The sequence below is a fragment of the Platichthys flesus genome, chromosome 6 (assembly GCF_949316205.1).
Source record: "Platichthys flesus chromosome 6, fPlaFle2.1, whole genome shotgun sequence".
NCBI classification, from domain to species: Eukaryota; Metazoa; Chordata; class Actinopteri; order Pleuronectiformes; family Pleuronectidae; genus Platichthys; species Platichthys flesus.
The window spans coordinates 19,887,125-19,899,965 of record NC_084950.1 but is presented as its reverse complement, the minus strand read 5'-3'; the positions used below and the strand labels follow the sequence as shown (position 1 = coordinate 19,899,965).

The 12,841-nt window shown below is 39.6% G+C and overlaps 3 protein-coding genes across 6 annotated transcripts; 1 reads left to right on the top strand and 2 right to left on the bottom strand.

The window, feature by feature from the left end:
- Positions 1–339: 339 nt before the first annotated feature.
- On the bottom strand, positions 340–1,954 carry si:dkey-42p14.3 (EF-hand calcium-binding domain-containing protein 10). Its single transcript, XM_062389927.1, has 4 exons — positions 1,808–1,954; positions 1,171–1,335; positions 780–870; positions 340–673 (listed from the first exon to the last, which is right to left on the bottom strand). Exons 1-4 carry the CDS (start codon positions 1,908–1,910, stop codon positions 628–630), a joined length of 405 nt encoding a protein of 134 aa, XP_062245911.1. The 5' UTR covers positions 1,911–1,954; the 3' UTR covers positions 340–627.
- A 2,193-nt stretch (positions 1,955–4,147) lies between these two features.
- LOC133955212 (ubiquinol-cytochrome-c reductase complex assembly factor 6) lies at positions 4,148–6,204 on the bottom strand. Of its 2 annotated transcripts, none has more exons than XM_062389922.1 (3): positions 6,047–6,204; positions 5,354–5,480; positions 4,148–4,522 (listed from the first exon to the last, which is right to left on the bottom strand). In XM_062389922.1, the coding sequence occupies exons 2-3, from the start codon at positions 5,459–5,461 to the stop codon at positions 4,403–4,405; spliced, it is 228 nt and encodes a 75-aa protein (XP_062245906.1). In that variant the 5' UTR covers positions 5,462–5,480; positions 6,047–6,204; the 3' UTR covers positions 4,148–4,402. The 2 variants fall into 2 exon arrangements, with proteins under 2 accessions (XP_062245906.1, XP_062245908.1); XM_062389924.1 differs by lacking the exon at positions 6,047–6,204 and adding an exon at positions 5,934–6,043.
- A 643-nt stretch (positions 6,205–6,847) lies between these two features.
- On the top strand, positions 6,848–12,579 carry tdg.2 (thymine DNA glycosylase, tandem duplicate 2). Of its 3 annotated transcripts, none has more exons than XM_062390546.1 (10): positions 6,848–6,970; positions 8,356–8,669; positions 8,873–9,072; positions 9,265–9,334; positions 10,144–10,279; positions 10,455–10,537; positions 10,651–10,745; positions 10,834–11,005; positions 11,196–11,351; positions 12,213–12,579. In XM_062390546.1, exons 1-9 carry the CDS (start codon positions 6,960–6,962, stop codon positions 11,300–11,302), a joined length of 1,188 nt encoding a protein of 395 aa, XP_062246530.1. In that variant the 5' UTR covers positions 6,848–6,959; the 3' UTR covers positions 11,303–11,351; positions 12,213–12,579. The 3 variants fall into 3 exon arrangements, with proteins under 3 accessions (XP_062246530.1, XP_062246531.1, XP_062246529.1); XM_062390547.1 differs by having other exon boundaries at positions 6,876–6,961; XM_062390545.1 differs by having other exon boundaries at positions 6,885–7,270.
- Positions 12,580–12,841: the final 262 nt, after the last annotated feature.

Below are 12,841 nucleotides of genomic sequence, written 5' to 3'. Positions count from 1 at the left end.
TCCTTTTTAAGTTACTGATATATGCATATGCACAAATAAACCCCAGATGGAAGTCAAGCCTCTGACCGTTCTTGGCCTCAGACTAAATAAGTGTTCTTTATGTGAGACATTTTGTATTTTGTATCCAAGTTTGTGCCTGACATCTGCATTTGAGTTTTACTTCTGTGGAACTGCACAATCGTCTGCACCTCCCTCTTTGACTCCCCTTATCACAGGCATCACAATATACCATCTTCGTTATCAATCGTCCTCATGTGTGAGTTTACTAGAATAAATAAATGTGCAATTGAAAGATGTACTACTGTATGTAACTTTACTTTTTATAAACAACATCATAAATGATATTTGAAAATATTTTTGTCAGGATTTTAATCGAGTATTTGGAATTACTTTGGCTTCACAACCTCCAGTTGTAAGAAGAAAGACCATCACTGCAAATTTCTATCAATACTTGAATTTTTTGAAACTACCTATTAGAGTATATACAATAACTAGTTTCATCTCAATAATAAAACAGGCTCATTTGACCAAACGCAGTTCACTCCTCCCAGTCACATCCAGATGCACTTCAAGATTATAACACTGGATACATAAATATCAACTGGGTGGGGGCGAAAACATTGATATTCACAGTTGTTTATATGTTGCTGAGCTTCTCTGCAGGCCTCGCATCCTGTTAAAACAAAATAACATAAACTTCTCTTCATAAGATTGTGAACTTTAAAGTGTTTGTTAGTATTATTTTGTCATGATGTTTATAGTTTAGAAGCTGCCCTTACGCTTCTGTTTTAAAGGTGTCACAGGATATTCTGTCTTCATTAGCACCTTCAGGACATTCATCAAAGCCTGTTATGCCCAGTGTGGTCAGAGCTGTGGAGAAACAGGATCAGTTCATTATGAAGTGACACTTGGCTGAAAAAACACATTTACGTACATTCATAATAAGCCTACTACGTATAATTATTTTAGAATGAAAGGTTCTGATAAAGAAAACCTGAATACATATGTGAAAACTGAATGCCTAAAAAAATGTCTATAATTTCCCCTGGTGACCTGAGAATGATGTAGTCACTTTGAATAACAATCATGTATTTTAACTCTATGGATGGTGTGTGCAGTGACAGTCCCTCGAGCCAGAAAATATAAAAGGTGTCCACATCATGTGCTCACCGTGCTTGTATTGCGCAAAAGTGATGTGTTTTATATTGGAGGGGTCCAGGATCCCTAAGACTGCGTCCAGGTTGGAGTTGTTGAACAGATTTGGCCCTTGACCCCCGCTCTCTTGAGAAATCTTTAGCTGCTCCAGCTGCTCAACAAGAAACTGCGTGGGATTCTCTGAATGAAAGAATCAATCAAAACACATAATGTAACATGACTATTGAAGTGAAATTATTGGATGATTTGGAGGACGTTACAGGCCAAATTCTGAACATCCACAACTGAATGAAACCGGGTACGATCAAGAGCTTTAAATAGTATAGCAACCCTAATCTAATGTTCTCTATAAGTCCCGGAGAGGACGATTCCAACATGGTGGTGGAAGTCGTAACCTCAGAGACACACAGCAAAACATGTCATTCACTCTTCAAGGATGTAGTTTGTAGTTCTTTGAGGATGTCGTTTGTAGTGCATTATACAGAGATGTGTTCGAGAGTAAACTAGACATCACATATCTGTGGCTGAGAAGCTGCGCAACAACTGGTCCCGCCTTCAGATCGCCGTGTTAACAGAGTTTGAACGCCAAAGCTATTCTTACGACACAGTGCGTGAGGGCGTCGTTGGGTGAACCACAGGAATCATCTCTAACCAGGTCTGTAGAAGAAGAGCAGACTGCTCAGGTTTTCCAACAGCTCCATTATTCGGTGTCTTTTCAGATATTCTGCAGCGTCTCGTTCTTTCTCCGTCGCCATTTTCTCTTCCCGTTTGTTGAAACTTGTTGCTATGATACCAGCGGTGGAGGAGCACCGCTGTCAGAGAAATGGAAATAAAACGTCTCATTCGTTATTGATTAATTGAGCTACTTTGTTTCAAAAGTGGTTAATCTACAAATAAAAAGACTAACTTTAATTCATTCGTTGATTATTTGATATTTTAACAGTCAATAAAAGAAACAACAGAAAACAATCAATACGTAAATCATTTATAAGCACACAATGAATTTACAAAGAAAATCCTTTTTATAAAGATAAATAAATAACTTGAGTCACAAAGTAAAAAACGTCCATTTCACAAACTTTAAGCTATAAGGCATATAGTAATAGAGTAGCTCCTAATAAACAATAACATACACAAGTTAATTGCTCAACTCAGATCTTCAGGTCATTTCACAAACATTACATAAATGGTTTCCATAATCATTTCATTACTTTCTCTGAGTCTGCATACCTTCTCTATTAACTCGTTATTTATTTCCATCAAAAGCCCTATTTCCCTTTTCAATTGCACGACCTCTTTTTAAAATTTGTTAAGACTATTTCTGGCGTGTTTTAATGAAACAATTGATGTTCCATTATCTACTACATTGCTATACATGTGTACGACTGTGCCTTACTACTCCTCAAAGACTCTCATAGTCGTCACCTGACTCAAGCTGTTGTCTGTCTGATCGTACCAATGGTGTGGTGTGTTTTCTCTTACATTGAGTAGCAGGTCACCTCTTTGGCACCAAGGGAAAACCGCTCTGTGCCACCTCTGTATGATTGAGTCATTCGAGGCGGTGGTCTAGTGGTAGAAACTTGGACTATCGGCAGAGAAGGTCTCTGGTTCGACTCCACGGAGAGACAACAAAAGACGAACCTGGATTGATCTGTCCAAAAATCCAAGTCTCCCTATCCTGTCCAGTGCCCCTGAGCAAGGCACCTTACTCCCCCAACATCTGCTCCCCGAGCGCCGTACATGGTCGCCCACTGCTCTGTGTGTCCTGCACCAGATGGGTCAAAAGCAGAGGTTAAAATTCCCTACCTGCATGAGTGTGCCTTTGCATGTCTGTGCATGTGTTTGGTACTAATAAATGCATCTTACACAAATGTAGGTTGAGGGATATTGAACACAGTACACTGAAGCCACAGCAAATTCGTGTGACATGGTGTTCGACGAAAACTCAGTTTCGATACGACTTAATCAATGTCTTGAGGCCCTTCTGACAAAGTTTGACATGGTCATGGTCAATGGGTGAAGAGGAATTAATCAAAGTGTAAGACATGCAAACATACATTTAGGTTGTTGTAACTCTGATGTGCATTGTCCAATCAGCTCCAAAATTCTGTAAAATGATCAGAGTCTCGACCTGAACATATCTATTAGTCTGTGTGTGACACCGCAACGTACTGGCAACAGGAAGTAAGCTCAGTTTTACAACTTTAATCCGATTTACATTTTTTAAATGACCTGGGTTATGAGCAGTCAGCCAATCCTGCTCAAACCTAAAGTGGCTGAGATTAGAATAATTCGGCTTTGACAGGGACAGTTTATTAACATGTTTACATTATTTACATTATTAACATTGTATTTATTCTCATTGATTTTATCTGACTGCTTTCATCTTTTCTTTTATTGAATAAAGCACATTATTAACAATTAAAGTAACCATCTCTTAGTTCTATTGTGTGACACTTTATTAGATTATTGGTATAAATTGCCAGTGGACTGTCCTCAGGGATCTACAAGCACAGATTGTGTGTGATGAAGCCAGACTCATGATGTCCAATCAGATGAAGGTTCTTACAAGTTGTCTCTCAATTAAAAATGTCCAAAGCAGCAAATATATAATTTCAGCTTGACACTCTTTCCAGCACATGCTACATCTGTTATATTTGACAAGGAAGCTGTTGTTAACTGAGTATTTTTCTATGCCTGTTGGAGTGCTATTGAAAGGTGGGCGGCGAAAGCTTTGGGAAGAAGACAGTAAGGACTAGACAAGTATCTTTCATCTCACCCCAGAAGAATTAGGTTCAGGGTAATTCAGAGGCTGAGCAGGAGTCCTGTACTGCCTGAGTGACGTCATGTTGGTCAATCGTCAAAATTGTGTATTCATTTTGCAATTCTATGTTTATTCCTGGGTAAAATATTAAATATAAAACTTCATGACCTTACAGCCGTTGCTGTGTTTAGCATATTTCATCAATCTACAAATACAAAGACAATCAAAAAGGATGTAAAGATGTATTGACCACAGATGGATACAACTGGATGTAAAAGATAAGGTCTTCATCTTGGGCAGCCAATCTCCTACATTGTTGTCATCCTATTCGCTGGATCCATTGTAAGAAAACGGCGAACACAGAAGATCTCCATTTACTAATGTTCCAGTTCACCCAGGCATTCTTCAGCCTCTAGCTGGTGGCAAAAACTGGACAAAGTCTGCTCGGTGTGTGTCCATCACACAGAGGACTTATATCTCCTCTCAGTCCACTTTTTGTTCTTCTCTGAGCTGCTGTAACGTAGCAGCAGCTTCTTCTCTAACTCTGTATCCCTGCAGCTCTGTCTGAAGCTCCCCAGGCCTTGGTGGGATATCTGGTACACTCTGAAAGAGCAGAACAGCAAGTATTGTTAAACACAGACCGAAGGAAAACAGAGGCCATTCAGTTGGGTGCAGTATTTTTGTAGTTTATTTTTAAATGTTCTCGTCTAAACTAATTATGTCAACACCAACATTAGAGATCAGGTTGTTTGGTAACGATTATGACACAGTTGTGCCAGATGTTTGCAGATTGGTTTAGAGACCTGTCTGAATCATCGCTAATGTACTGTAAATAAATGAAAGCTGCACCTTTTACCCCTGGAGTGTGGTGGCGGGCAAAGGACCTTAAAAACTTGGTTTCAAGTGACCAGATGAAGTGCAATATGCTGGGTGATTGTAAAATCCAGAATCAAGGCCAATTCTGTGAGCTCTGGGTTCGAGGAGGAATTTGCCTGTCTGTGCACAGGGGATGCGTTTTGGAGGGGAGCTTATTTAAGGTCTGGGTCTATCCAGCCACATCGCTTTGTTTGCGACTATGTAGACATGAACCAATCCTAATAGCCGCTCATGTTTGGTCGGAATATATATGAGAGAAATCTGCGTTCCTGAATAATGTATGCAAGTAAATGTATTTGGTTATTTTACCTGTTTAGTAATGGTACGAATGGTAATGAGTTTATTTATGTGTTTTTTATTATCCAGAAAAATCATTAATTCAACATCCATCCATCAACCTGTTGTGAAATTTACAAATTCAAAGTATTTTGAGTTTGTAATTGAGGTCAGTGACCTCAAAGGATGCATCACTTGTGTTGCATTGATTTCATCTACAGAGCAGGCACTTAAAACACAGACAGGAGATTGAGGGGGGAAATGGTTTCTTTTGTCCCTTACCAGATCAGGTAGGTAGTACTGATGGACGACCTGTGCTCCTGCAAACATGGCCAGTACACTGGCGCCAAACATCCTCAGGTACCGAGGCCAAGACACACCCGCTGGCATCCTCACACACTTCCTGCACCTGGAGGGAAAAAGACGTATACATTTATAAAGCACATACATACATAGAGGCAGAGTCAAGGTGACTGTTGCCCGTATAAAGAATTTAAAAATAAGTTTAGGGAGCAAAACAGTACAGATGCAATTAATAAAATTGTGTGCAATAATACAATAAAAAATTATATAAATACAATGATGATATGACATTAGATTTCGTTTTGGTCAATGGATGAGGCAGAAGCATCTCATCTTTCTCTGCACTCCTTTTTAGCATTGGTTAGCAGCATAGTTTAGCAGCATAAGTTAGCAGCATAGGTTGGCAGCATAGTTTATTAGCAGCGTAGTTTAGTAGGATAGGTTAGCACCTTTGGTTAGCGGCAAAGGTTATTAGCATAGATTATAAGCATAGGTTGGCAGCATATGTTATTAGCGATATAGGTTATTAGCAGCATAGGTTAGTAGCCAAAGTTAGCACCTTTGGTTAGCAGCACAGGTTATCAGCAGAGGTTGGCAGCAGAGGTTATCACTGATGCAACAGTGGCACAAGTTGAACAGACAATGGTGACATAGACAGGATCTGGACCTTACCTGGTTTATGTCACGGTCATTTAAATAAGCAAAGTGACGCTGTTTTCATAAGGTTTCAAACATCAGTGTCACACAGGTCATGCTGTTCAGCTGACACGGAGATGGTCTGACAGATTGAAGAGCTCTCACTCTTTCTTTACTCACATAACCAACGAAAACCTGAGGTTTCCGTTTCCTCCTGCATGTATTTGTACACTGTGTATTGTTTGTGAATTTATGTGTTGAAGACGATAGTTATTTACTTCAAAAACAATCTAAGCTTCAATGATTAAGATAACCCACTCGCTGTGTATTCTGCTGCGGTGAGGTTGCATTTAATAAAAGCAATCTCTACATATACTGTAAGTGAAAAGCTGATATCGCTAGCTGAATATTATTTGGACCTGTTTAAGACACTTAAATCGGGGGGTGGGGGGGGGGTAGTAACAAGAAGTAAATAATAATCCAGATATTAGACTGACTCGTAATATGACACCTCCTATTTTCTGTGTCGTCCAGTTTTTCACTGTGGAGTGAGGTTCTTTATAAAAATGCACTCATCTTTGGCTGCTGCCTTCTTCTGCGGCATTAACTCATGTGGGATGAGACTTCTACCACCATCTAGAGGCAGCGGGAGGATGTGCAGTCTGTGAAGCGTACAATACATCTGCTTTGGTCCGCGTGTGTTTCGTGATGTCTAGATTAACACGGAATCAGTGCTGTTTCAATTATTAATATTGATAATAAATAATAATCGATCGTTTGCGGTGGTGGCTTGATTTAATGGTGTGGCTAAACGTGCACCTCCAAACCAAGAGGTGGCGGTAAAGCTTGACTCAACCCGAGTAAGCGTAGACGTCGATCGTTTAAATGGTCTTTGTTTTGGGAGGACTACCAGCCCCCACGTCTCCTTATTTGAAAATTACAGAACAAAATGTATGACAGGTACGTTAGTTTGATCATATGGCTTCATGTTTCGTTAATGAGTCGCTCTCTTCCGGGTTCCTCACCGTTGCGTTTTGTTGTTAGCTCACTGTTGAGTTAAAGCCTCCAGCTTCCTGTCTTCTTTGTGCCTGCGGTGTCTGTTAACGTGCTCCAATATCCACACAGTTCGTGTTTACTACTGTTTACATGAACGAACGCGGCAGGTCAGTAAATGTTCATCCATTCAAACAAGTCGACAGTTAAGATGGAGGAAAACCAGTTCACATCACTGACGGTTCCCTCGGATTATTTTCAGCAGTGGTGAGTTGGTGTTGGAGGTGCAGGCAGGTCCTGGGTCTCCATTGTCATGCATGAGGTGGACAATTTAAAAATCATCTGACACGATACCATACACACCCCTACACTGTATATATCCAGGTTTGTAGCTAGTGATGGTTCAATAATGAATGGTAATTAGATATTCTTAGAAATAGAGGCTCCTGGTGTAGGACTATTATCTTAAATCTTAGGTACTATTCTATTATTGTCTCATGAATTTTAGGCAGGACATATGTTTACAAGCCACCAATATTTAGTGGAGGGGGGAATAGTTATAATGACAATAATAATCATTTACATTGTGATCAATGATTAATTTAGGTGATTTCCCAAGCAAAGAAGCCAAATGTTGGCTGGTTTATTTGTGGTAAAAACTAGTTAAAGAGACAGGCAAAGTTAACAGACTGGGTGAAGGATTAATGCAGAAATTAAGAGTCAGATTAATAAAAGTGATCTTTAGTCGCAGCTCGCTCATGAGAGGTATCCTGCAGCTGGTTTGCAGCATTTAAAAGGGAAGAAAACATTTCACCATCACGTGCTACAGGCTTTATAAATCCACTTGCACTCTATCTATTTGCCAACTGTAGTATGGACACAGCCATAAGAGAAACTCTTCAAGTGTTTGACTTGTAGTTGACTTCACATCAGTCACAATCATGCAAGTCCTATTAATTGTTTGTATGTCTTCACCCCTTTCCAGACAAATTTGACTTTAGTGAACAATCAATGTGGAGTGTTAAATTAGTTTAAAAGAAATGTGTGGCTGTAACAAATTCATGTCTGAGCTAAATATACTCAGAAAAGAGCTAATAATGTCAATAAAGGTGTAATGAATGAGATTCAGAGGAAGCAAACCTGTCTACATATGTGCATGTGTGTTTGTAAGTATTGTGCCTTGTTTGCCTCACTCACATTTTCATGCACTGCATCAAACGTAACTTTTTTTCTTGTTGTGTCCAGGTCACTGTTTTTTTCTGTTGTTGCTCACCCTTCTCTCTTTTCTCTCCGTTACCCTCTTCCTCCTTTTTGCCCACTGCTCTTCTCTCATGCACCCTCTTCTTTTCCAGGTACCAGTCCAGCCAGCAGCACCCTGAGGCGCAGCATGTGATGCCTTATCACAACATGGGCTATCACACAGAAGGTCCCAGAGATGAGTTGGTCATGGCTGAGCTATCTGTCCATCGGGAGCAGCCTCATTATCAGGAACCTTTTTACCAGAACTACCCTGCAGCCCCAAATCACTACCAGGAGCAGATGTACAATGTCAGGGAGCAGCAGCAACATCTCGGCGTCCAGCATCACTCTCAGCATCATCATGTAATACAGCAGCAGGAGCAGCAGAGTGTCCAGCACCAGCCTCAGCCGACTGGCCCACCTCAAGGTATTCAAGATGTTTTAAATCAAATACATTTCCCCCCCGAGAACACAAACTGAGTATAAGTTGCAGTAGGTCCCTTTCAGCCATCTTTATAGAAGTTAATAGTGTAGCAATAAAATGTTTGTAGACAAAGAAACTACAAAATGCCAGCCTGCGTCTTTCAGGTTTTGTCTTTTCTGTGTCATATTTCTCACCTCACTCCGCAGTTGTGACACCAGTGAAGAAAAAGAGAGGCCGGCCTCCAAAGCAGCAGGCGGAGGATGGCGAGACGCAGGAGGAGGAGGATGAGGCGGAAGCAGCCAAGAAGGCCAAGAGGGCTCTCAACCGCTTCAACGGCATGACAGTGGCTGAGGTCATGGCCAAGACCCTGCCTGACGTTATTACCTACAATCTTGACATTCTGATAGTGAGTTATTTAATGGGGCGCCTATTGAGAATGTATTTGTTTATATGAATAATTGGTGGGTTAATGTTGTATTATACAAGGTAAATCTCCACATTTAAAACCACTCTACACATAATCAACACATAATGTGGTGACATACATCTGTAATTTTTAAGTCTATTGCCATAGTAACACCTTCATGTTTCTCCTCAGATTGGAATTAACCCAGGACTTATGTCAGCTTACAAAGGACACCATTACCCAAACCCAGGAAACCATTTCTGTATGTTGAAATTCACTTTCTTTACTGACTACAGGGAGTATATGCCAGTATTAACTATTAACTGCTTCTACCCTGTTTGAACCAGTCGTGGTGGGTTCATCATTACAAATGTTTGTTACGCTGTTCAGATTTGTTGTAATTTCAATAGCCAACAGATACCAACGCCTCCAGGGACCTAACATAATGATATGATACGATTGAACTTTGTAATGTTCAAACCAGACATGTTTGTGCAGCCATATAAATGGTGTCTTAGGTTTGAATTTTTCGCAGTGTATAAAATATATAGCTGCAGTGAATCAGTGGAACAATCAGACAACAGAATATGATGTACATGCTTGACACTGTACAATTTGGAAACAACTTTTTGTTCACATTTAAGCTTTTTAATGGGTCAGTAATCACTTTGGGGCTTATAGTAAATATCTGGATGCAAATTCAAATTTATCATCAGTGAAGGTTTTTTCCTCGACAGGTTTTCAAAGTGAGACGTCGCTAAGATCAGTGTGAACAAGGCTTTCATAAGCTTTTTGGGCTAGATCCTGAATAACATTTGTTATCACAAAACTAAGTATTTCAATAATCTTCTGCGTTTATTATCTTAGTCTTTTGAGGTCTCTTTATCTGTCGTGCACCGTTTATCGCTAACAATAAAGATGCTGCACACCTCAGCAGGTCATAGCACAGAACATCATTTTACAGAGAAAATATTTACTGATTTGTCATATCTATCATCAGCTCAATAGGTCATACTGAAAAACAAACCTGCTCATTGTCCTTGTGTTTGCTCAATGTGCTTTTCTGTACAGGGAAATGCTTGTTTCTCTCTGGTCTAACTGACCAGCAGCTCACCTTCATGCATGATGAGAGCTTGCCGGAGACGTACAGCATCGGCTTCACCAACATGGTGGAGAGGACCACGCCTGGCAGCAAGGACCTCTCCAGGTCAGGGAGAAAAACACACATTGTGGTGTATAGTTTGTAGAAAGGCAGTATCAGTTACAATTAAGAAATCGAACACCACAGTTTGGTCATTAACGTTATAGTCTAATGTAATTCAGTGATTACCATGAAAAAAAAACATTGACATGATTTTTTATGGCTGTAACTTTTTTTACAGTAAGGAGATTCGTGAAGGAGGTAGACAGTTACTCGACAAGTTGCAGAAATACAAACCATTAATAGCAGCTTTTAACGGCAAAGGTAAAAATTATTGTAACAATGAAATAACTACTTTTCTCAATTTCTGGTCTTGTTTTTCTCATAAAGTGATTGAATAACTTTGATGGAAATAAATATATATATATCTTTTGCAGGTATTTATGAAATCTTTTGCAAAGAAACATTTGGTGTGAAGGCAAAGAATCTGGAGTTTGGACTGCAGCCCTACAAAATCCCAGAAACTGAAACCGTATGAAGAAACAGTTTTCAAATAATTCTTAAAATATACTCAACAATTCACACAAGCATTTTCAAAGTATATTTCGTCTCACCAATAGGTGTGCTACCTGATGCCCTCATCAAGTCCGCGCTGTGCCCAGTTTCCCCGAGCTCAGGATAAGGTACATTTCTACATCAGGCTGAAGGAGCTGAGAGACAAGATGAAAGGTTGTGGACCCAAACGAGAGGTGGAAGAGACTCAGTACTCCTTCGATCTGCTGCTAGCCAAAGGTAAACAGTTGCTACAATTCATCTTACTGCTGAAACACAGGTGTTTTATTCATGTATGACCTGTTTGGCTGCAGAGATGTACTTGCTTTTTGGGATTTTCTGAATCAAAAGCCTTGTATGTCATTGTTAGTTTGACAGACACATTTAGATCTGGATTCAAGTTTGACCTCCTCTCCAATTTGTCTTGCAGAGGATGCAAAGAAGATGGCAATCAAAGAAGAGCAGGTGGATCCAGAGTATGAAAGCTGTAGTGCTCAACATGACGACGTGAGGCAAAGCAGCAGCGTCTCCAACTAAAACAGGCTGAGGAGAGGAGAAAAACTGGCCTCTTTCCCGTAGCACACAGGTAGTGCAGTCACCACATGGTTTCACGTGAATTTAGCTTTAGTATGTGGACATAAATATTTCAGTTGAATATAGTTGTACAATTGTTGACCTACAAGACACGGGCCACCAGTCCAGGGTGTACCCCGGCTCCAGCTGCACCTGTGACCTTTACAGGATAAGTGGTGTACATGATGGATGGATGAATAATGTGACTGTGAAAATGACTGCAAACCATTGTGACAGATTACCATAGGAGGTGGAAGTATTCTGATTGTTTACATAATGAGTAGAAATACCATCATTTAAGAATACTCTGTTCTATGTCCTGCATCCTTAACTCTGCTATAAAAAAAAACATAAAAGTATTTACACTTTATATTGAATCATTATTATTATTAATGCATTTACATGTTGGTCCATTTTAATGTTGTAGCTATTTGTGGTAGAGCACATTTCACTAAGTGTTTCTACTAGTATATTATAGTAATTTCAATTGATTTAGTGTAAAATAATTCCTCAGAATTGTAATTAAGAACAGTATTTCGGTAAATATTCTTAGTTACATTCAACCACTGTAAGTAACTATCTATCTCAAGCAAGTCCTTTTGTTGTTGTTGTTCTACAATACTTACATGAACTGAACCAATGATCATCCAGTAAAAACTGGTTTACCAATTACATAAATATTACCATGCTTTGAAATTCTTTTGTGTGTAAATATACAGTTTGCAGCCAATTGCATAAAGCACACTAAAACACTGTCACGATTCTTTTAAAGGCCTTTTGTATGTTTTCCTGAAATAAGATAATATGCGGAGCTATTACCAATGTATTGGTTATAGGCTTATGCATAATTCATTGTTAATGTGATATCTTGCAGAATCACTGCAGCTGGAGATGATCCCTCAACATTTACCAGCCGCATTGGTTTCCTGAAGCGTCAGTAAGAATAAGAAGCCCTCTGATGACACCAGGAGAGGAGAGCAGTCGCACTGTTTCTGACGCATTGCAATGTGACGCACAATAAAGTGCACAAACAGTTACATTTCTTACTCCGAAGAAGACTGTGCATGTTTTTGGTGTTTTTTAAAATCACTATTTATTGTATTTTTAAGGTGTGTGTCCAGTGACTTATTTTTGTATTTTGAAGAATGACATTTTATGATTTATCAGCTGTAAAAATAGGTACTTGTACTCAAGAATTTCTAATCTGTTATTACAGAGTTATTAAATCTCTTATAACGCTGCCACATGTATCGTGTGATTGTCCAAAGTAAATCATGTGAAGCTGCAACTGATGAAACACTAGCATATCAAAACCGTTTTTTCCCCAGCAGCCTTGTGTGCAGTACACTGCTGCATACCGCAAACTGAGCATATAGCTGTGGGGAAAAAACCCGGACTAAATTGGAATAACTTATGAATGTTTTCACAATCAAAGCACACAGTGAGGATATGCACTTTACAAAAGCAGTCACTAACCCACCAGCCACATTCAGTTTCCCATTG